General features: G+C 36.8%; 1 protein-coding gene across 2 annotated transcripts; it reads right to left on the reverse strand.

The window, feature by feature from the left end:
- Positions 1-118: 118 nt before the first annotated feature.
- On the reverse strand, positions 119-22,409 carry LOC101248775 (methyl-CpG-binding domain-containing protein 9). Of its 2 annotated transcripts, XM_010322291.4 has the most exons (11): positions 21,533-22,401; positions 11,531-11,847; positions 11,211-11,449; positions 10,026-11,066; positions 9,317-9,910; positions 7,745-8,038; positions 7,298-7,633; positions 6,985-7,083; positions 5,112-5,549; positions 1,902-4,103; positions 119-918 (listed from the first exon to the last, which is right to left on the reverse strand). In XM_010322291.4, the coding sequence occupies exons 1-11, from the start codon at positions 22,000-22,002 to the stop codon at positions 574-576; spliced, it is 6,375 nt and encodes a 2,124-aa protein (XP_010320593.1). In that variant the 5' UTR covers positions 22,003-22,401; the 3' UTR covers positions 119-573. The 2 variants fall into 2 exon arrangements, with proteins under 2 accessions (XP_010320593.1, XP_004239350.1); XM_004239302.5 differs by having other exon boundaries at positions 11,211-11,847; positions 21,533-22,409.
- Positions 22,410-24,379: the final 1,970 nt, after the last annotated feature.

The following is a 24,379-nucleotide window of genomic DNA, read 5'->3' on the forward strand; positions in this document are numbered from 1 at the left end:
GGTAATAAGCTATATCTAGACGCGCACAATGTGACCCTCAGAGGGCGTTTAAACGAACGTCTTCTGATAGTAGGACATGAGAAGACGTACAGCCTTTTCATTTATCAGGAAGGTAATCTGACGAACAGCAAAGCTAGTCTATATAAAAACTTATATACATGAGATGACATTAACTGTTCAAACTTGCTTTACTATGTACAACAGCTGTTTAAACTAATACGCCTGCCTCCTAACCAAATCTGTATATATAAAACCCCAAATGCCACAATCTTATCGGCATATTAAGGCCTTTTTGTTGTATGTAAACTCAAAAAGAGAGGCCATATGCTGGAACAAAGTCTGCCACTTCTACCAAGTCATAGAGCAAAACAGCGTCTTTCGATTCTCCAAACAATAGATAGAGTTGGTGCAGAGTCTGCTCCCTGAAGTTTATAGGATAGGATGTTGCAAACCTTCCTTTATGCTTAAAGAATTTCAACCATTGGCCTGGCTGGTATACATAAGAGTACAGTACATTCCTTGAAAAAAACTGCAGATAATGATGATCTGCAAACCTGAAGCCTGTTTCCTGTTTTAGCTGTTGCCTGAATCTTTTCTCCTCTTACTTGTCCTGCAGCCCTTGGGTCTTGAACTTTCAGCAGGTTCCGGGTCAAGCGGCTTTTTCTTTGAAGGACTGGCTGTGTTTGTGGGGACAGAATTACGAGGAGGTTCCCTCTCTTCCTTGCAATCTGTCTCTGAGGCATCTTGACTTGAAAGTTTATCATACAAAATAGCAGAGTCCAAGGCATACACACGGAGGGCGAGGGCTGAGAGCGTTGAGTTTCTTGCTGCAGCTGAAGGTGATGACCAATACCACCAATCATTTTTCAAATATTCGGTTTTGATTGCGTCCTCTAAAATAATTGTGGCTTGGACCATCTGAAGGAGATGAATGAGCAAAATTTAAGTATCAGAGTTTTAGGACCTAAAGAAGGAAAACAGAAATTCTGCTTTGAATTTCAGTGTATAATATACCCCCTCCTCTCCACCCTTCTCCTTTAAGTACCAGAGAATCTGAACTAGTGACATGCCTACCACACACCCCACATCCCACCTTTGTCGGTGAATTTAACCAAAGCCCTTAGCCTAAGAAAGGCAGTAGGGATAGAGTTGAATATTCCTCTGCCGAATATTCTGAAATAAATATTGCATATGCATAATGCACACAGCTGCAAAATCATCCTTATGAACTAGTGCAGAAGCCTTCCATAAATTTCAAAAGACTCTCAACTCAAGAAAACATTTGAACACAAGAGCATCCTTCATGGGGAGGGAGGGGGGAGAAGGAGGAGGGGGGATGGGAAAAAACATGCATATACTATTGCACAAACTCTTTTTTTTCCTGAAAATGTTGAGCAAGTTCAACTAGTGGAGAGTTGGAACTAAAGGGTGATATCTTTGACAAGAACAAGATATCACAGAACAGTAAGGGGTCATGTAGTTTATAGACAAATTATGCAAAGTATACGTTCAGTTTACTGTATTAAAAATATAGTATATACTGTTCAATAAACAATGTGTGTTTACTTCCTAATAAAAGTTTGTCTACTATTACAAGGGTTAGTTTTATCATTTGTTTTCAATCCATGCAATACTAATACCTCAAACTTATTCCATTTTGTCCAGCATAAACTAATACGCAGATTCCGCATAACTTGTGAAGGTATTGTTTAGAAGAAGGAAAGAAAAGCAGGAATTCAACATTATACTAATGCAGAATTTTATGGTCAGTTCAAGATTTTATGCGGAAATTAAATCTCCCAAGCAAACCAACCAAATGACTCCTAAGGTCTCTCACAATACAACAACCACTAAACTCGAAATGGCCATGCATAGTCTAGTAAAAAGAGCAAAACCTTTACCTCATAAATTGTAGCTGCAGATTTTACAAAGGCACGCCATACACGTCTTCTCTCTGGTTGTAACCTTGACACTCTCAAAGCTTCTTCAGGTAAAGCCGCATCTATGTCAAGCAGGTTGATTTTAAGACACCGTAAAATCACAGAAGCCCGACCTGCTACAGGATGTAGCGAGGATTCCGGAATAACAAAGTACATATTAACCCCAAATTCAAGGATTTTATCCTTGGTAGAAGAAAACTTGTCTCTTCCCCTCTTGGTTGCAGATTTTAGTCTCCCAAACACTGGTCCAGCCCCAGCTAAACCATTTCCAGTACAATTTGGCTTGTCGGAGTTATTAATGCAAGAAAATTTGACCCCATTCCGAAGTTGGTGCTCTGAAGATAACAGATCTGTAGAATTTCCTCCACATACCTCATCTTCCCTTTGGGAGAGCAGTCCAAGGGCAGAATCACATAGATATGGAGATGTGCCTGGAACAAATGACGGGGTACCATTACACCCAATGAGTCCTATCTCGTTCACCAGCTCCTTGAGTGAACTCTGAGTGATGAACTGTGCTTTGATCTCCTCCAACTTAAATGGACATTCCTGTTTGGTTTGATTTTCAGCAGAAGCTGGTGCATTACCATGCTTGTCCCTCCTACAGTCAATAGTGCTCAATGAATTATCCTGCAGAATTTCATTATTCGCTTTCCTTTTACACTTCACAGGTTGTTCACTTGTTTCCCCATCCCGCTGAATGGAAGAATCGATCCTGCACTTTTCATTTGCATGCTTCTGACGTTCCTTAGCATCGGAAAATGTTTGGTGGCATGACAGACAATGAGGTCTAGACGGCCATAATGGTTCTAGACACTCGCACCTGTATAATTCACCATCAAAAGAAACTCTAACTTTGACACCAAGATTCGTGCAGATTCCCGTTTCCTCTTCTGTTGAGCACCCACTAACCATCTTTTTAATTGCAGTAACGGCTCTGGTGACGAGAGAATCAGAATTGAAACAGGAACCAGAATCCTCAGAGGGAATTGAAGTGTTCAGTCCTACCGTGTCATGGCCATGACTTTCCAAATAGTAGTATATCATTTTTCTAGTATCCCGCCACTGCAAAATAGACTCCTTCAATTCTCTCTCTCTCGGGTCATGCTCTTTTAGCCATCTAATGAGTATTTCAGTATCAACATCAGATTGATAAGATGTCCACTGCTCAAGATTAGGCAGGCCCATATTCTCCCAAGGAGCAGATGAATCTAAAACACCACTTCGTCTTGAACTTTCCACACCATATGACCACAAATGTCCAGATGACTCCGGCTGTGTACTTGTACTTGCATAAGCTACTAATCTTGAAGAAGTGGACCTGCCAAACGTCCAGTAGAGTCTGCCCTCAGAATCCTGTCCCATGTATTCCTTCCTAACAGAAACCTCCTGAAGATCCAATTCTTTGGCAGCAATTGAGTCCTCTAAAGCACGAATCTCTTTCTTTATAGCAGACATCTCAAAAAGTAATGCTTCCTCCAAAGGGTTGCTGACGGAACCTAAACAAGTAGTGGCAGACACAATATGAGTAGCAAACAGCATTATACTTTTCGAACTACTTTGTGCAGACTCCAAACGATTGCCAGGAATTTGGTCAGTTTCTTGTTGGACGGTAGTAGACATGAACAAGTCGTTTTGCAAATTAGTTTCTTCAGTACCACATTTTGCATGGGATGAAGTATTCAGAGACCTAGCATTCTCCTTCAACAACTGTTGATGCTGTAAATGGTTGATTGGATCAGGAGAGTTTCTAATATGATTGGTGCCACTTGCACAAGTTTTATCCTGAATGATTTTTGAAGTGTACAAGCAGGATTGCTTGTTGAAATCATTACACTTATTGTGTTGAGTGCCATCATCCAACTGTCTGCAACCACCGGAGATTGATGAGTTATGGCTGCCACTGTCAGGCCCCTGCACCTTCAGTTTACAGTCATTGGACCATAGAGATGTGTCTGACCCTGCGTCTCCACTGCTCCGAGCATCATTCTTCAGTTTTGCAGTTAAAATTTCCTTCTTATGCTTTAGAAGCTTCAGTTCAGCACCAAGGCTACGCAGTTTCTGCTGCAATTCAGCAGACAGAGAGGCGCTTCGGTCAATGTGATCACGAAGAATGGCTGAACTCAACATCTCACCACACAAGAATTTAAGAAGGAAAATTCTCTGCACCATCGAGAAAGAAATTGTACATATCAAATTAGGTTAGGAAAAGCTGTACATAATTCATGTTCTACTTTTATGTTGTATCCAACTACAAAATCATAGAATTTAACATATTTCTGCATGCCGCACAGTTCTCACCATACAAAGAAATTTGTACACAAGAATTGCACATAAATTGAAATATTAAACATGCATATACCGCATAAAGCTCAGTCGGCAAAGAAGATCAGGAAAGGCTAAGGAAGAAACAAAAGCAACTCGGAACAAAACTGGAATGTGGATATCATTTATATTGTAGCCCACCCTCCCCAAAAACCCAAAATCTGAATGCATGAGGAGCGCCAGCATACATCAGATGAAGCTCGAGCATACTAGAATATCAGAGGAACAATGTTCCTGAAATTGTTTGAGGGAGGCCCTAAAAGTTGTCCAAAGTATTATTGTGAGGTCATTGTGCAACAAGATTTTTACCCAAAGTTTTTAAAACTTCAGACCTCTCAAATGGATGCCATCACATCTTTGCAAAAATTAGCTCAACTTGCTTTGTGCCAGAGACACTGTTCCCAAAAAGCAAGAGACACATTTTAATGCCTGATATCTTTTGGGTGAAGCCTACCGTCAGCCTGCTACACATTCAAGTCGAGCAGTGAAAGCATGATAAGTGAGCAAGCTCCAGAGAGGACTGGACTTATGTAGACAACTCCATACCTTTTCTATGATGTGTGAATTTTAAATATCTACAAATCCTTTAACACTAGTGTGATAATTCCATGCATATTTCTCATGTTATACTAGTTTAATGTGTGACATTTCAACTGTCTTGAGACACTTGAAGACAAACTCCAGTAATTACTTTAAGAAAAGTTCCCGCCATTACCAATATAATCAACGAGTCAACTAAACTTGGAAGACATTTCAGAAACCAAAAGGAAGACAAGTGAAACAGACAAACAGGCTAACATAGACTATGTCAACATAAAAACACAGAAGAAAGCTAAAAGAACTCACATCCTCCAGTGGAATCTCCCAATATTCCTTCAACTCCATGGTCCTTGTTAATTGAGAAAGTTTTTCCATAAACTTGTGTGTTAGTTTTCTGCGCAACCTCCTCTTAACGCATTGACGAATAGTATGAGAACCAGAAGAAGCATTCTGGGACCGTGATATCTTAGCTTCACAATCTGGGCAATACCACGGCCCAATAGGAACTTTAACAAGCGGAGGATCTAGGCAATACGTATGGTACTCCGAATCGCATTTATCACAAAGAAGAACATTGACGTCATCTTTATCCATACTACATACTTTACAAAGTCCTTCCTCCCAAGGGGCTTTAGGAAGTGAGCTCTCATTCACATGAGCTAGGAGACCATCTCTATCTTTTGCAACTTCACTACTTAAATTGCTGTCGTTTGAACACTCAATTATCTGGACTAGGGGAAGAACCTGAGAATACATGACCAAGCCAAATCATAGTTAAACAACAATGACAATGGTTGAACCAAAGAAATTGAATCACTAATAAAATTGATCAAGGTTCAACTGCTGAACCAAAATAATAAGTTACTGAAAAAACTGAACTGAGCGAATTGGATAACTTTCAAAATCAAGTTTCCTCCATGAACAATCTCATATTCTATAGGTTTTAAATCCAAGCACAAAAAGGTGAATGTACCAATATCATGCTGCTAATCTTATTGCACCTCTGATCAACAACAAAAACATATCCCGTAAATCCGACAAAGTATGGTCTTGGGAGGATAGAGTGTACGCAGGCAGCAGGCAGACCTTACCCCTACCTCGTGGAGGTAGAGAGGTTGTTTCTGAAGGACTCTCGGCTCAAGAAGCAAAAGAAAGGAGAAACGAAATTTGAAGGAAACATGACAACTAACAGATGTCATGAAGCAATCGCCTAAGCATAATAAACAACAGAAAGTAAAAGATGACAAAAACAAGAAACTACATGAATAACACTATCACTATAACAGACAAAGTGCCCCAGAGGCCCAGACTACCAACAAGGCTAATCCTGTCAGAAGCAAGACAACTGTCAACTACCTACTAACCTACTACCTTATTCAGTGACCTCCATACCCTCCTATCTAAGCTCATATTCTCGTAAACTATAGTTGTGGTCTCATGAAAACTTGACTAATTATTCATGCTAGGATATAAAAATGATAAGATAAGGAATAATTCAACTTTTCAGATGCAGCAAACCAAGAGCAATACCAGGCCACGGTTTCGAGGTGCAAATAACCGTAGTTGACATAGTGAAATAACAAACACTTGGTTTTCTTCATTTTCTCTTTAAGAGAGGAGGTTAACCTATCTCATTCTCATGAGGTCCCTAGTGGTAATAGAGGGCATGGGATATCTTTTCTTGATAACCATGTGTAGGTTCTTTGGTATACGGATTGTATAATGGGTTTCCCAATTGTTTAAAGGAAAAAAAAAAAAAGAGGTCAACCAATCACGGACAGAAGCTCAACTGCCTTTCCTTTCAAAACTGAACCATCATGACATCTGCTAGCTACATCAAATTTTTATGATAAAAGAAGACTAGATTTTAGAGTGGATTCCAGTCCTAAACTGAAGAATCGAATTACATGACATATGCCAACTGCATCAGATACTTACGATAAAAGAAGAGTAACTTTTAGAGTGGATTCCTATAGAATTGAATAACCTTCACCCATATCATTTCAGTTTGTATCTAAATGAAAACAAACGTTATATGCTTATCTAGAAGGGAAGTACTGTTAGTATGCTACCGCTACTACACTCTTAAAAAAAGGAAACAAACATATACAAGTTCCAAGGCAAATCAATTCACTCCTGCTTAAAACAATAGGATTGAACAGCTAGAAGACCAACAAACCTCTTTTTCATAATCTTCCTCAAATTTCTGCAACAATGATCCAGCTAACTCGAGCAAATTGGACTTATTGCAGTATGCGGTTCGTATATTATGCCAAACCTAAAAGCAAAGAATAAGCAACATTGATCTTTTCTTGCCATTAAATCATACTGAAGTTAAAAGAACAGGACGAGAATGAAAATGTGCCCAAAAAAACATAGCTGTGGGCAACAACAACAATATTTTATACTGCAAATGCAATCTTATTTAAGAAACCAGAGTTGGGTCTTTGTAATGTATTTATAGAACCATATATACATGTTAAAAGCATTACCTCCCGCACTTCATCAATGAAAGATTCATGTGATCCCCCGTAGGATCCAGCAGCCAACTTCACATCAATGGTCCTGAAGTCTAAAGGCCGAGACACCATTGCCGGATGCCCAAGAAGCCCCTCATTGTCATTGTCATTAGGGCTCAGAACTGTTCTTCCCGAGAGATTGCAGAAGACTTTATTTTTGTCTTCTTTAACAGCTCGTCGTAGTATAATCCGACACTGTTTCATGATTAAATCAGATACAGTGCTGGGACTCTTTACCTTTTCTTCCTTCTCAGGTTTGGGTGAAGTAGTTCCCCGGTTAACTTCCGCCAGGAGGGAAATTACTGCTCTCTGCATTCAGTTAATGTTTGATTAAAGGTTAGTCGTTTAACAAAGCTGACATATTAATATACATATATGTGTGTGTGTGTGTGTGTGTATAAGATATTCATCATGCTGCACCTTCGTTGGTCCAGAGGCGTTTCCTTTGTACACCTCTTTGCTTATTGAATGCATTAATGCTTTCCTGGCCCATTCTGGTGGGTCTTTCTCCAAAGCCATATTGACACATTTTCTAATTCGAGCCCCCACATTTGTAGGTAGCTTCCGAACAGGCTCCAGCGCCTTGGCCCACTCTGGGACTTGCCCATTCTCAGCACTAGCTCCTTTGGCATCAGACTCCTTCTCATCAACAGAAACAAAAATGTTTCCACTGTTCAGTGATCCAAATATTTGCTTTGTAGCCTCTGCAAGAAGCTGAAATCACGTGCTTCAGAATGTTTTAATTTGGACAAACCTCTAATAACAGGAGAATCAAGCATATTGAGAAGACAACACTATGTCTACATTTACCAACAGCTAGATGGGCTAGAAAATGGGCACTCTTCAAGTAGGGTATGAAGCACAAAGCAGGTATGAAAAGAACAAACACATCAATTGAACATTGGCAAGAAGCTTGAACTATTAAGTTGACTGTACAATCCAACTCTACAGACAAGGTGAAAGAGGAGAGTTTTTAAGAAAATAACTTTGAAAGGTCTCTTTAAAAGTGTCACTGTATGAGATAAAGAAATACGGATATGAAAAGGTGGCACGTCCAAAATAAATATCTCAAATAAACCATATATAAGAATACTAAGGGGTCATTTGGTTGCTGGTTAAAAAGTAAGTTGTTCATGTATTGAAACAAACATAACTAATACCATGTTTGGCAACATTCTAGTTTTTGTGCATAAAATTTAGAACATCAAGTACGACATCTCGTTACACGCTTATAATTCCAATAACCAATACATGTATACGTTAAGAGGGAATCTATGTATTAGTTTATGCGGAGTAGAAGCTGGAATAACTACTACATGAATAACTTAATCCTACATAACTGAACCCTGCATAAGTTTATGCGGAGTATAATAGAAATGCACATGAAATGGTAGGTGTTTCTGCCATATTCGCATGTTCATAATGCATAATAATCAACTACTGCTTTTTTAAAACTAAATAATCAACTACCACTTTCATCCCTTGTTTTACTGCATTAGTATCTAGTGAGCCAAACAGGTTCCTCTCTGACTCTGACCCTGCTTTTTAATTACTTTCAAATTTTCAAATCTAAAACTGGTAGTTAGTTGTATTTCTCATTAAGTTTCCAAGTTAGGATGTTGTTTCTATTTTTTTAAGAAGTAGAATTATTTTGAGTCCTTCACAACACAAAAAACTGACACCATGAACACTTGAAAAGTTAGGTCAGATTTTGCACCTCACAAAATGGAAGTTCATTTGCATATTTAAAATTCATGACATCTTGAAATTCTGATAATTTTTAAAATTATGAGCCTTGAGATCTTATTATAAGTCAGTTAAAGATTTTGGCAAAACACGACATAGTATCAACACGTATTGCGATGGAAGACAGAATACTTTGATGACAAGATGAAAACAAGGTAAAAACCGACAAAAAGGTACTTGCATCTATCAGCCTCAAATCAAGATAGGAAACATGTGCAATCACAAAGATATATGAATCGATCTTACCATCGCATCAGCCTCTAATGCAGCAACTCCCGAAAGAGCGCCACAAATTGGCCCACCATCGCCTTGTAGGCAATGAAATACTCGACCGCTTTCTTTGCAAGCAATTTCGGCTGACTCCATGTTGACATCCATGGCTAACAATGCTAGCATGTATCTTCGAGCAATCTCAGGCCATGTAACTTGATTTATCGGAAGCATATCAAGTTGACTTTTCCTAACTGTAGCTAAACTTTCGGGGTCTTTTTTCCTGCCTCTCCTAGATTTGGACCCTCCTGTACCAATATTCGAATCTACATAGACAGCAACTTTAGAGAGCAGCTCAGTGACAAGAGCTTTGAGCAGCAGACCATGAATCTTTGTCAAAAGCACACCAGCATATCGGCTATTTTGATTGAAACCAAATCGACCAGACAGAGAGTCTATTCCACCTCTTGCTAGGGTGATTTCTCTGACATCCTGAATCTCAATTGCGGGCATTTCCATGGAACTTGTTTTGTCTATCCATCGACTAACTAATTCCTCCTCAATTTCTTCAAACAAAAATGGAACTTTTAGCCCCAAGACCTCAGAAAACCTCAACAGGAATTCCCAAACCTAAACACATTTGATAAAATAAAATTGAAAAGATATTCAAAAAAAAAAAAAAGTAAGCATGTGGGAACAACATCTAATTCCTTTCTAGACAACAAACTCGAAAGTTAGAAGATACCTGGAGGGTGTCGCCTATCAAAAATGCAGGAATCTTTGTGCTCAACGGCTTTCCCGAAGAACAGGGACGCCTGACGTCAGCATTGTCCAGATACTTTCTGAGTGTTCCAGAAATTCTTAAAGATTCAATAGCTTCCCTCTCATCCTGCATATGATTCTTTCTTTTAGCCTGCAGGAACCCATTTCCAACTGTTTGCAGAGTTGTCTTGTGTTTTCTCTTGGTAACAATTTTATAATTTGAGCACGCAGATACACCAGGAAGCTGTTCAATAATTTCTTGCACAAAATCTACATCAAGTCCAATTCGGTTTTGCTCTAACCACTTCACTAACATTTCACAAGTACTTTTTAACTCGGAATTGCTCTGCACTAATCTTGGAAAATTGGGAGGGGCACCTAAGTAAGAGAATTTGGTCAATGAACCAACTTCACTTGACTCTTGTTTGTCCATTTTATATACATCATGAGTACAGCAGAATTGGATGACACCCTTTTTCTTATAAGCATCAATGCATGCTTGCAGAAGAGTCTGGGAAACCATTTCCCACACAGATGATGGTGATCTTCCTTCCACAGCGAACTCCCCTATACTATCCCCTTCCCCAATATTTCCGAATTTTCCACAAAATGCCTTCTGCATATTTTCAGCAGTATGAGAGTCACTTATCAGATCTGGTGGGTTGCACTCTTCCAGCATCAGCTGGATAGAAATACTCTCCTCATCAACCAGCGTAGAAGTTGCAGAATTACCATTTTCCACATTATCTTCGCCAATATGAGAATCAGATTTAAATTTTAAAAGGACTGTCGAACCAGTTGGGACAGAATGCAGGATGCATGGGTACCTCTTGACCTTGAAAACGGGGCCAGCATCACCTCCATCTGCAACCTCACAAGCAAAAAGAGATCCTGTAATTCTATCATGCCAGCTAGACAAGTAACCCACAGGCCATATCTCACTGCTACTGTGATAAAATGGCCGCGGGTCAACATTTCCAGCTGAAACAAGAACGAAGTCCTGATATTCAACTGGAAAGCCATCCTGAAAAAACAGTCAAAGTTAGTCAGTAACATTGCAAGTAATTAAGAAAGAATAAAATACCAGATTTTCGGGCCATGAGGAGATTAGAAATGCAAAAGCTAGCATGGCAGTATAAACCAAATATTGATAACAGATAAAACATACGCTTGGATATGTACACTTGAAGATAGAGCCACCATTATGGAATAAGCTTCTACCAGGAGAACTCCAACTCTGTCCAGGCTTGTGGGTTTTAGCAGAACCAAAAGCTTCTTTACTTCCTGTGATATTTGGCAATCCCTCACTAAATGAAGTAAAGTTGTTACCTCCATTCTCAACCTCCATGGAGTGGTGCAACCCCATATGTCGGGCAACATCATCAAGCGACTCAAAGCGACTTCCATCTGGTCCAACATATACTGCATAAGTCTGGCATCTTTGGTCACAATACTCAAAATCCACATGCCAGCCAATCTGTACTTTACCGTTCATCCGAGCAATATATTCTTTAAGATCTTGAAGATAAACTTCACATGCATCTTGGTGAACATATTTTTTTGCAGTAAAATGACCTGCACGATTTCTTAAATCATACATCACTACTGGATCAGTTATGCTTCGGTTTATCTTGTCAGAATGAGGTCTATGGAGTACCATGTCCTCCAATTGTGACTTATGTATATCCCCCGTAAGTGAGGAGGCCTTCTGAATTTTAAATCCGTTCTCCCTATATGCCAAAAAAGAGCTTGTTGGGGCATTGAAGGAATGGCCAGTAGAACAGGGACTTTTCATAGCTTGAACCCTGTGAACACCAGCAATATGCATAATGTCAATTATAATGTCCCAATACTCCTAAAGTAGGTCGTCCAGGAAAAAATGAATCCAAAGCATTAAATAAGGGATAGTTTTAAATATATACAATATAGTAATTAGTTAACAACAAATATAGCCATGTTTTTATTAAATAAAAATAGTCGAAAGTCATAAAAAGTATACAGTGACTAAAAATATAGCTTATCAAAAGTCATAGATAACCTTCCTAGAAGGTGGTCAAGGAATTCTAGAGGCTCATTGGGTTGTATTCTTCTTTTTGTGTGTTATAGTAATATTTCACGTGTGTTACCAAAAAAAGTCGTAGAAAGTATACACTGACTATACAATATAGCTAAACCAAACTGAACATGCATTATGATTACACGCCACAAGTTGAATGTAGCTTAATTATAAATGGAATATACACTCACTATACATGAAGTATACACGGAATATTCAATCTCGATCAACTCAAAATCACTTCTAAGTAGTTCCAATCTTAGATATGAAATTCTCTCGGTGTTTCGAGCCTTTTGATATATACTTTGCTCGAAATATTCACGTTTGCGATACGTCAAATTTCTAAATCAAGCAAGCTTTCAAACTTTGAATCTGCCCTTTTTGATCCCGCTGTTAGTACCCCTAAAGATGAAAAGTGAAGCAAAATCAAGAACCCCACCAGCTGCAAACCAGTAATTGGTATGAACATCTATATCTTGATGAAATCGAGCCATGGGTCGAAGCAAATATTTACTAAAGGAGATTGCAGTTGGTGATCGGAAACATCTATTTAAGTTTTTCTATCTATCAAATAAGAAGAAAATAGACATAGAAGAAGGATGAAGACGACGAAGGAGGAGGAGGACAAAAAGAACGCAGAAGAAGAAGACGCAGACATTTTATGGGAAAAATAGGCCAAATAGGTAAATTTTGTAAATTGGGATTAAATTGGTAAGTAAAGCTTACGGGCAGAAATTTTACATAATTTGCCCTTGAATAAACCTTCTCTACCGCATTTCAATATTATGAAAGACAAATCACACTAATATCTAAATACCCAATGAATCCACTTAGATTTAGGATGGGAAGACTAATGCAAAAACACTTTAAAAATTACTTCCATATGCAGCCAGGTCATTAAAGGGGAGAAGAGGACAGAAGGAGTAGCATCAAGGAAGATATTACTTTTTAGTGCTTCGGCAAAAATATCCGTGCAGAAAAAATCAATATTCTCTATGAACCTATATGTTGCTCGAACTCTTCGAAAATATCAACGGGTATAACACGGGTGCGGCATCAAAAGGGAAGAGTCCGCACAACTTAGCTAAGAACACAACTGAGCCTCTTGGTAGTAAGAATAAAAGAGCGGACCTGCATTTCCCTCCATACAGAAAATCTTGGAAATGTTAATATTATAGATACTACAATAACATACTGAGGAACCTTTACTTCGTCGTATGTTCTTTTTAATCATAACAAAGTCATATTTCGAAATTGTCCAAGAAGAGTATTTGATGAAAACTTCACATCTATAAGCAAATGAACTAACAGTATTTTTGCACATCCGGAAACAAAGAGGAGGAATTCAACTGAAATCACAACAAAAAAGTTACTCGCCAATAAATGGAATGAGTTTCAGTGAAACATGATAATAAAGGACGTATATATATCAAGAAAGATGCACAGGACAGATTCGCTTCATTTTACTCATGTTCCAGAAGAGGCACTTGCATGTCATACCAATTGCATTTAGCCATCAAGCAAGCAAAACAAACAACAAGTTGGAAAAACCCACCACCACCACACAAAAAACAAAAATAAAAGTAGGGAAGACAAGGATTTAAGATATCAAACCCGGAAACACAGCTCGCTCGTTTTTTTGATAAGCATGACATAAAGCATGAGTCTCAGATTTTGTCTCATGTTACTAAAATCTAAGATATCTTTCTTATATTGGCTACTCAAGTGCTTTATATCTATTCTTTCATATGAAAATTATTTTTTTGATAAGCAATTCTTCATAAGAGATTCATCTTCGAAAGGGTCAAAGCAGGGTCCATTCCATTCTCCTAGGTGAATGATGACTTTGACTTAAGAATTTGAACCCCCAATTTGAAGCCCCCAACAATACAAATCTCATTGTACAACGACAGTAAATAGAATACCTTCTACAACAAGAGTTATCATGATCTATGGCAAATAAGATTTTATTAGCAAAAAAGAAGACTACGGAAAAATGGGACAAATTATGTACTATAGCTTGTCCACCATCACAACAACGAATAACAACCTTGAACCTAGCTCAAAGTTATCGGGAGACATTACAAATATAAAACGTATAGCACTACACCAAATACATTGAGATTAAAATAACGTATGGATGCATGGTAAAACTCAGAAAACTATGGAAGCAACAAAACCATGTATTGCATGAAACAACAATTCTAGATGCATTTTGGAATTCAATTGATCAATTGGATCAAGGGCTTGCAATAAGAGTAGCTGGAGTAAATTGAACAAAATATCAAAGGAGGAAGTCATAAAAGTGCTAAATGATGTAACCAGGCATACCGTTTGGGGTGGCCCGGTGATTTGGGATTGGAACTTCCATGTTGGAGGTCTCAAGTTCGAAATCCCTTGCCATGGGTCGAGCTCGTCGCACCTAGCGCGTTTACCTCTCCTATGTTTTTTTTCAAGCTATCGCATAGGACAGGGGTTTTACCATGTGCCACTCAATGGGTAGCGGCGGTGGGTTTTCCTTGTCATTAAAAAAAAATTTAACCAGGCATGGGCATGAGTGGAATGCCACATTCAGATTCAAAGCTCGATTTGGGTTGCATTCCCAAACAGCTCGACTTGTATATAGCACATCATAGTGTGACAGGGTTTGATCACAACGGGGCTCTCACCCTTTCTAGCACCCTCTTCCAAGAAAAATGGCTAGATCCGCCATTGAGGACACTTCTCCGAATACAGAGTCACCCGATTCTAAGGCTAAGGTTTTCTCAGTTCACTTAGTGCTCGTTGTTACTAGGGGAATCCTTATAAGTTTCTTTCCTATGCTTATTAATATGCTTTAAACCCTGACATGGAGTCAGGGTTAGAGTGCCTAAGCACAAAAACGTTTAGAAGTCCAGACGTGCGATAAAATGTAGCCACGACATCAACAAAGTTGAGCTTCAACCAACACTTGTCGTGATGTATGTCTATGTGGACTCACATTTAAGTCGGCCGCGAGCTCAAGGCACACAGGGAGCTATATGATTTGGACGCATCATTTTCATATTACATAATGCTACACTTAAAAAAATAAGTTGGCATACATGTTTCACAATTAAATGTTTTTTGAAACAGAATAAGTAGATAAATCTATAAGATCTATGTTCCACAATAAGACGCTCAAATGCATGATTGCTCCCTATAAACTAGCCAGAAAAAGTTCATCGTTAATTTGCAAAAAGGGTGGAAAAGAAAGAAACTCTTCAGTTTGAGAAGGGAAAAGTAAGAAAAAAAATTTATGGAATGGAAAAGAAAGAATTCCATCTCAAAAGAATGACGAGAAACCAAAAAAAAAGGACCTACAATGCCAAACTGATTTTGAAAGGCAGCAGCTGGCAGGGCGCTGCATTTCTTTCGCAACCCTTCTATATACGTTACCAAGTAAATCGACTGAACACCACAACAACGTCTCATTAACGTATAATTTTTTGATGTAAAAGAAAAAAAGTATTACAAAAAGAAACATCTTGAAGGCCTTTCAAAAAATCAAGACATTATTTTCAGGGAAATGGGCCTTGGACCTAACTAAACCCCAAAAATCAATTAAGAGGTAAGGATCGTCCAAGACCATTTAAGGATACAAATTTGCCTCTCACAACACCGATGAGGGACCTTACACTCCCCTCACTCCTAGGACTGGACACCTAGCGTGTGGGCAATATATGATGGGGGTCCAACATCGAGCTAAACAAGACTTGGTTGGCCTCGACTTTGATACCATGTTAAGGACTAGAACCTTGGGCCTAATTCAATCCCTAAAACTAGCTAAAGAGGTGGATATTTCCAACACCATATATAAGGATACACATTTGCCTCTGCACCCACTAACAATTACTACGTTCAAATCGAGCCAATTCGCAATCGCTTTAATCCCAGTGTTACGTAAGAGACATTTATTAGACTTATATAGAAATGAATTAAAGGAGGAGGTAACAATACTTTTGACTATATTATAGAAGTAGATACCATATTTTACCATGAGACTTTTGAGTAATATTAACGAGTATCAGCAAAAAAGTTGCATTACTTTTTTCCTGGCTGAAGACATGTCGCCTTGTCTGCTAACACAGGGCCAAGGCATACCACTAACGGTAATAAACTTACTGAAATGAATTTTGAGAAATTTTTGATCCAAAACATCCGAAAATAGGTGTACACAAGTGTGGACAACACAAAACAAGAACGGATACTAGAGAGTAGGAAGCACATCTATTGCTAACCCATCTTAAATTGAACATTGAACTAACTAGTTGACATAAAATTTACATTCCTATATTGCGCCTATTCAATTCAGCACTAAACTAGTTTAATTCTCATCGGCTAGCCATAATAAATATGCGCATACAAAATTTGCATTTCCTGGATCATCAATCTTAAAGCGGTAACTCTCTACGACAATCAAAGTTGGCAAGCCCTTCAAACTATAGAGTAGTCCATGTACCGACAAAATTTGGAAGCTATGTTGCTTAGGCTCTTCGAAGTTGTTGCATACAAGGATCCTAAAAATGCATTACTTTTGGAAGATCCGACACACATCCGGTGGTGTTTTTTGAAGAGCCTGAGCAACATAGGTATGTAAGATATATCATGTCTCTATATTGATTGGTCTACTAGTGATTCAAATTTTAGATAATTTAACCTTATTTAACTAGTGACAAAATCAATTAAGTACCCACAAAGGTAAACTATAAAGTCCATTTTTATCCTCAAGATTATTTCCATATAATTATGCGCACAAAAGAGGAATAAGTTGTGTACTATCGTGTAATATTATAGGACCAGTTCTTGTGAAAAATGGTCTTTCGCATTCCTATACTCATAAACATAACTCAAAGAAATACAACCTCTTTACGTTAAACCATATACGCAAAAGAAGTATGAAGTTGAACTACCCCCCTAACATTGGGCTATTGGTTTTACACCTTAGGCGAAAGGAGTAGTGGTCTCATGTGGGAAATAAAGCAACTCAATATTCTCTTCTCACATTTTTTTCATGTTCAAGATACATGCCCCTACGATATTTCCAATAAACAACTTGCTTTTTATGAGAATAAAAGAGCATCGGTCCAAGATTTTCTCTGCCAAAGAAGAAATGTAATCAAGCCTATAACAAATAAAATCTTAAGTAAATACGAGACTGGGAACTTTTGTGCTAACATTTCTAGAATCTTCCAATAAAGAATGCCTTTCTTGAATCCGAGCTCACTATTACTTGCAACGATTTCTTCCCTCTTTTGGCTTTCTTTGTTGAAGATCAAAAATAACTACTAGTTGCATATAAATCAAATGTTTCAACAATCCAAAGTTAAAAAATATTATCCATGCGACTTTTTGGACATCAATGAAAAAAGGACAGTATCATGAATCATTAGAATTTTATTCTCAACCAAATAAAGACAATTGACCAAAAAGGAATAGGAATAACAAGAGAAGATACAACAAGAATTCTCATGTAAATGGAAATGGAAGATGGAGATTTCCATGGAGAGAAATTGAGATAGTCAAGATTTACTACCAAGTGAACGGAAGATCTCCTAACAACCCAAAATGTTGTCAAGTCCTACTAAAGATATTTTATCCTAGATCATCATTATATCATTATATGATCAAAGATAAAGCTAAAATTTAGAGTTAAGGTCACTTTTCTCCAGTGAAGGCATGATTTTTCTCGAAGCAGCAACAAGAATGGGACAAATATCCATAAGCAGAACTACCAATATCGCATTCACTTAACTACCAAAGAAAATATCTTCAAGGATCTGCCTTGGCCAAGTTCCAAAGTTCCCATTCCAGGGAAAGCATTTTGAGCTTCTCTTCTTGGGACTGCATTCTGCCTTCAGTGAATTGCTCTAGTGGAGATGAGAAATTGTTGAAGAAACACCAAGATCTTTCTTCTGCTCCTTACAGGCGATCGAAAAATAAAGAAATGGTTAATACATGCAAGATCATTATGACCATCAATTGGTTTATTCGGTCTAATCCATTAAATTAATTTATAAATGTTGTTTTTGCAAACATAAATTAAATTGTTTTTTAACAATATTTCGTATTGGACACCCCAATTGCTAAACTACTAATTGATATTTAAAACATAGTGTATATGCAACAGGCTTTTTCCCTTTGACATTGTATTAGTTGCTACGTTCCTAATCCTTATTTTTAAGCGTGTCTAGGTTAGCTCGTGTGTACCTAGACTAATTCCACGATACCTCTCGCCTCCCACCAGGTAACTTTGTCCACCAAGGCTAAAATAGATAAGAAGAAACCACCTAGTATTTTGCCTCTGCTATAAGATTTGAACCTCCGACCTCATGGTGCTCGAACCACTTCATTTACCACTAGGCCACACCCTTAGGTACAAATCTTAGGCTCTCTCTTCCCACTTATCTTCAACCTTGAACTTCATGATACACACTCTACTTCTTACATGCAACCAATCTCCAAGTTATTTAGGTTGCTAATGATGAAAGTTCCTTTTTCATAATTTTGGTGTTCGATCCACCTTTTGCGCTCCATGATTAATTTCATGGGATGTCTACTACCTCCCACTATCGCAAACCCAAGTAACATTGTCCATCAATGCTTGGACAAATGATAGGAAATGACCAACTATTTACATCGCCAAGATTTGAACATGAGACCTCATGATTATTTAACTCAATCTATTAACCACTAGATCACACCCTAGGGTGCGACAACTAATGATAACGAACACCTCAAAGCATCTATAGTTCCTCCATCCTTGCCACCTACATATAACTTGAGATTGTTTTCACACAATTTCCTCAGCGAGAGCAAAATGTAATGTACTTATATGCTTGGCTAGAAGAAATAATCCAATAGAGTTAATGGATTTACCAAGGTCAATTTATGGGCTAATCAACAAAGCATTTTTATCTTTGAAATCCATTGAAAAGAACAGTAAAAGAGAAATCATAAAAAATGATTGTATCTTCGAACGCCTCGAAAAAGATATGAGGTACTCAGAAATGGTCGAAGTAGTTGAATAGTAGGATCACTATGACTAGCCCAGAGATAGAGAAAATTATAGATTTGATATTATGGATGACTAGTTACATAGGAACCCCTTTTTGTTGGTTGGTTGTTTCTATCTATTGCTCTTTCCTTTGAATTGGCACACTACTCAGCTCGCACCAAAATATATTTGATAATGTTTTACAATTGTCGCAATGCAAATAAGATGTACATTCACCTTTTCTAGAAATGTTCCATGGGCATGCTCTAAAAACATGTCATCAAGGATAAAAGATGAAGAATTAAATTTTTGGTACAACAAGGACATGTTCACCATACTTCAATTAAATTACTTCTTTGCGCATCACGTTTTCCTCTTTGTTGTACGTCCATAACAATTTAATAAGCACACATTGGTGATCAAGTTTTAAAGCTTCACTCTCTTATACCAAAAGAAGGTTTCGAACTCCCTATTCTCATCCATATCCCCCTTGATTAATCATTAACATTACTATTTACATTCTACGAATGGTTGAGTTTCTTTCTTTGTTACCATCCAACAGTGTGTTTAAAAGCTAACACAAAGAAGAGACAAGGTCCATCGGGCTTGAAGCAGAAAAAATGAGAAACAAAGCACAGGCTTTTTTGAAGTGAAAGACACCGATTTACCAAAAATTAAAAATTGCCAACCATATATGATAGCAATATAATAATCAAATACCAACTAAATAGTTAATCTTTGCCACCTATTATACAATCGTTGATATTAATCCAACTCCTCAAACTTGAGATTAAAAGACTCGAACTTTTCACCCACTTTGCACAACATTTTTGCAAGCGCACACTTCTCTAAAGTGCATGGCTTCCCTAGAAAGTGATAATTCCTTATTTCGGATCGAGAGTAGATGCCTCTGGTAGCATTGACATCCAAGAGAAATTTCACCTAGTTTTATTGGACTCTCTCACTAGCTTTGTGAGTATCGGAACGCGAACCTCATACATATAGGTAAGGAGAACCTTAAAAAAATTAGTGGGTGTGAGAGAAAAGAAGATCTGCATTTTGGGACTAAATATCCAAATTCCTAAATCTTCATTTCTCAAGACATTTGCACCATTCTGTTAATTGATCACTCTATAAGACTTCTATAATTTTAAAGAACTAAAATTCACATAACTACTGAAATTTACACTATAATATTGGCCAGATAAAAGTGTTAAATGCAGTACAAAATGGTCAATGAGGACAGCGGTCCCTGCCTGTTTAAGACTGATGCATAGTGGTTGTATACATTTTATTCCCCTAACCACTGATGTATAATATCAAGTTGAATTAACCACTTAAACTCCCAGTCCAATCAAATACCACAACATAAAGTGGGACAAAGGGACTATGATGGTATCTAGAAGACGAGAGGTGTCAGCAAGGACCTTACAATTTATGTTGAAGGCACACCAAATTGGTTTCATATCAAAGCTCTGATAGAGCATCCCGCCTGCATCTAGGAAGAAGTTGATACATTGACAATCAAGTAACTGTTTACACTCTCGAAGTTTTTTTTGGTCAAGGTGACACCATCAGCTAGTAAAAAAATATGACAGTTTACATACAATAGGGGACTCCTTATCAAAGAATATTCAGAGAGTAGGGACTGTGACAGAGGAATCGCCGAGACAAGTCACGTCCCCTGTTTCTGAAGGACACATTAGACAAACCATTGACAAAACTAGCTAAGAAAATACTAAAACTAAAGTATTAGTATAACTGAAAAGTGCTCAAGGAGAAGCACTTTTTTCAATCTGCTCTGATATGCTTTTCTTTGAGCACTTTTCAGTTGTAGTACTACTTAAGTTTTAGTAGCTTTCTTAGCTAGTTTTTTCAATGGTTCGTCTATTGTACCCTTCGGCCTAGTGGTTTGGGCTTGGGACTTCCATACAGGAGGTCTCAAGTTTGAAACCCTTTGCCAGTGAAAACAAGGGGTTTTGCCTTCTGGATTAATCTCGTCACACCGGGCTCGCCTAGTGCGGGTTACCTCTCCTATGTGGTTTGCGAGCTATTGCATAGAGCGGGAGTTCTACCCTGTGCACACGCAAAGGGTAGCGGCTGCAAGTTTCCGTTTTCATCCAAAAATAAATAAATTTAAATCTATTGTAGCCACAAATTCAAGGGAATGAAGCTCACGCAACCGATGTCCAAAGACTACAACCATTCTAGCAATCAGGATACCACACAATTACATTTACATATAGACAAAAGATCTAATCACATACAATAAAAATTACAGTCTAACATCAAGAAATACACAACTCAAACAAACAAAGTTTGAACCTTTTTGAACATATATAGAACATGCATTGCTAAAATAATCCAGATTTTACTTTAAATGTAAAAGAAAGGATAAATAAAGAAGTAAAATTCATACTTGGCTCCATGGTTTTGCTCCAATTCTCGTCCTGCAACGGGCAAATCCTCATTCAAATCAACAAACTGAAACAGCCCTTCCCCTTCCGGTTCCCTTGGCGGAGAAACATTCATATCAAGCGGCGGCGATGAATTCATATCAAGCTCGACTACTTCACTCCCTCCTGCTCCACCTCTGCCACCAGCACCGCTGCTGCCGTCATCACTGCTACGACGGCGTCCACTTAGCACACACTTGAAGCATTTCCACTCCTCTTTCTGCTCATCCTTCCTCCAACTAGACCCAATCTCACAAGAAGAACAAACCCGAACATTGGTTTGACTGGGAGGAGTGAGCACCGACTTGGCCCTGGAAGATTCTGGGTGTTCTATAAACAAACCCCTTTCAATTTCTCTCGGTGAAGGAAGAGGAGTTTCGTTAAGATCGATGTGAAATGACAAAGCCCGGTTCAAATTTGAAGAACAATCCATTTCTTGAACAAGTATAATTTTTTCTCAAAGTAATTTTTTTTCTCAAAGACATCAACAAGCATTATATGCCTAAAGAGTTGGGTTGTATATATACCCAAAAGGGTGTTGGGGTTTGGGGTTTTTCTGTGATTTTAGCAAAGAATTGGGTTGTAAAAGATCACCGAGTGGATTATATGAATCGAAAAGTGAGAAAGAAGAGAGTTTTTTTCGTAACGTAAATTGATGATGGGGTGAGAAAAAGACAAATTTGGAAGGAAGGGAAGATTACAGGTAGGATTTAAGAAGAATTTTGTACTTGTTCGAAAACAAACGCCAAAAAGATGAACGAAGAAGGAGAAGCAGCGAAGTAAAGAGAGGCGATAGATAGCAAACAGTGGGTTTGTGGGTTTGGGTTTTCTCGAAAACGCAGAAAAGAGGGGTCTCGCTTGAAGATGGTATAGTACTTTGGAGGAAAATGACCAAACTACCCTTTTCTAATTTAATTTTATTTTTTTAAAAGATAATTCTTTTAATTATCCAAAATAAATTAATAATTTTACCCTTTTCTTTTGTATTTGGGGATTAGTTATGAATAACTTAATTCTTGGTGTTTGGTAGAAAATCTTTGGGTTTAGATAACATATTTAGTCAAATATGTGGTGTTTATTTTGTTATTTTGAATTATAAAAAATTATTGTACACTTTTGTTAAATATATTTTCGTTTTTGAATATGGGTTATTGTTATGAATAATAGAATTATGAAATCTACTAGTAATAAAAAGTTTTTTTTTTTTATTTGTGGTTGTTAAACATTAATGATAGTCTTACATGATAAATCACTATGTAAATATGGCGAAACTTAACCATGAAATTAGGCATATTTCATTTATTTTGTACTTAAGAGTAAATAGATAGTTCCAAATATAAAGTCAAATCAACTTATTATACGTAATTTAAAAAGACATTGTGTAATTAAATAACACAGTAAATATGAGGGTTGGGGTTAATTGGTGAATAAAATTTGAATTTTGGTGTTTGGTTTAATTTTATATTAAATAAATTAAAATAAAAAAATAATGAAATTAATTTGTTCCTAACTTCCCCTTTTTAACGAACGGAAAAAATATTTTATTATTATTACTAATATTAGAAATAATATGTGGAAGAAAAAAGAGAAGAAAGTATATACTAATGGCTATTGCTAATCAATTGACAAAGTTGAGTTCATAATGTTGTATCTATATATTAAAATGGTTATGTTGTATATTTTTATATTTTTATAATATTACTCACGTAGCTTAGCTATTCAATTTTTCTATTAATGACACAACTAGTAAATATAATATAGTCATGTTATTTTTTAACATAAAAAAGTTAAATCATCATATATATCTTTAAATGAATGATATTATTTTTCCAATTGACTCCAAATAATTTATGTGGTAAATTAATATTGAACATTAATTTAGTTAGTACCTTTAGTGATTAGTTAAAAGATTATACAACTTTTAGAAAATATTACAATTGAATCATAATATTTTATCAAATTATAGTTATACACACACACACATATATATGTGTTATATATATATATATATATAATATGTATATATGTAGACGATTCACATAAATTTAAATAGCAGAAATTAGTATGTCAGTGAATTAAATGAGCTATATTTCTTTTTTAATTAAGAGCAATTTTATCGTAATATAAACGAAATATAAATTATTAATCCAATTGAGACGTGCACATTTTATAATTACTCATAATTTCGACCAATTTTATAAATACTACTTCTCCTAAGTTATAAGTCATATTGTAATGTGACAAAAAGGAAAAAGAATTATCATTATAACGATATCAATATTAAATAATCTTTGATAGAATTAAATGATCTTTCATCAAATATTCTTTTTTATCATTACATTTTTTACAATATTATCTAACTTATCATATCTTATAAAAGTAATATTTTGATTTCATTCATGATACGAAAACTAATTTAAATGGCATTTCTGAGTTATTCATATAGTAAAAAAAATATTAATCATCATATCAACTCTTATATCATCCTCAATTCTCTCTTACAAAAAAACACATAACGAATTCATTAAAATAAAAAATAAATGATGCCTAATGTTCATAGTTCAAAAATTTATTAATATAAAAAACAATAAAATAGCATGATTGATACATCTATTGATTATATTTGAATTTGACAATAAATTTTCTATTTAAATAACGTACGATTTATATAAAATAATAAAATATATTTTAATAATAATAGAAAATCAAGGGTCAAAATAGTAAAATGATACAAAAAGGGGGTCCAAATAGGGGAAGAGGAAGCGTGAAAATGACAGCATAAATGGGTAAAGTGGAGCCCACAGCACGTA

The sequence above is a fragment of the Solanum lycopersicum genome, chromosome 5 (genome assembly GCF_036512215.1).
Source record: "Solanum lycopersicum chromosome 5, SLM_r2.1".
In the NCBI taxonomy this organism is placed as follows: Eukaryota; Viridiplantae; Streptophyta; class Magnoliopsida; order Solanales; family Solanaceae; genus Solanum; species Solanum lycopersicum.

Excerpts from the sequence above, each read along its gene's own strand:
- LOC101248775 (XM_004239302.5), bottom strand. The coding sequence starts at position 22,002 with ATGGATTGTTCTTCAAATTTGAACCGGGCTTTGTCATTTCACATCGAT. Across the intron at positions 9,911-10,025 it reads TGATAGGCGACACCCTCCAG|GTTTGGGAATTCCTGTTGAG; the intron begins GTATCTTCTAAC and ends AAATGTGTTTAG. Across the intron at positions 4,104-5,111 it reads GGGAGATTCCACTGGAGGAT|AGAATTTTCCTTCTTAAATT; the intron begins GTGAGTTCTTTT and ends TCGATGGTGCAG.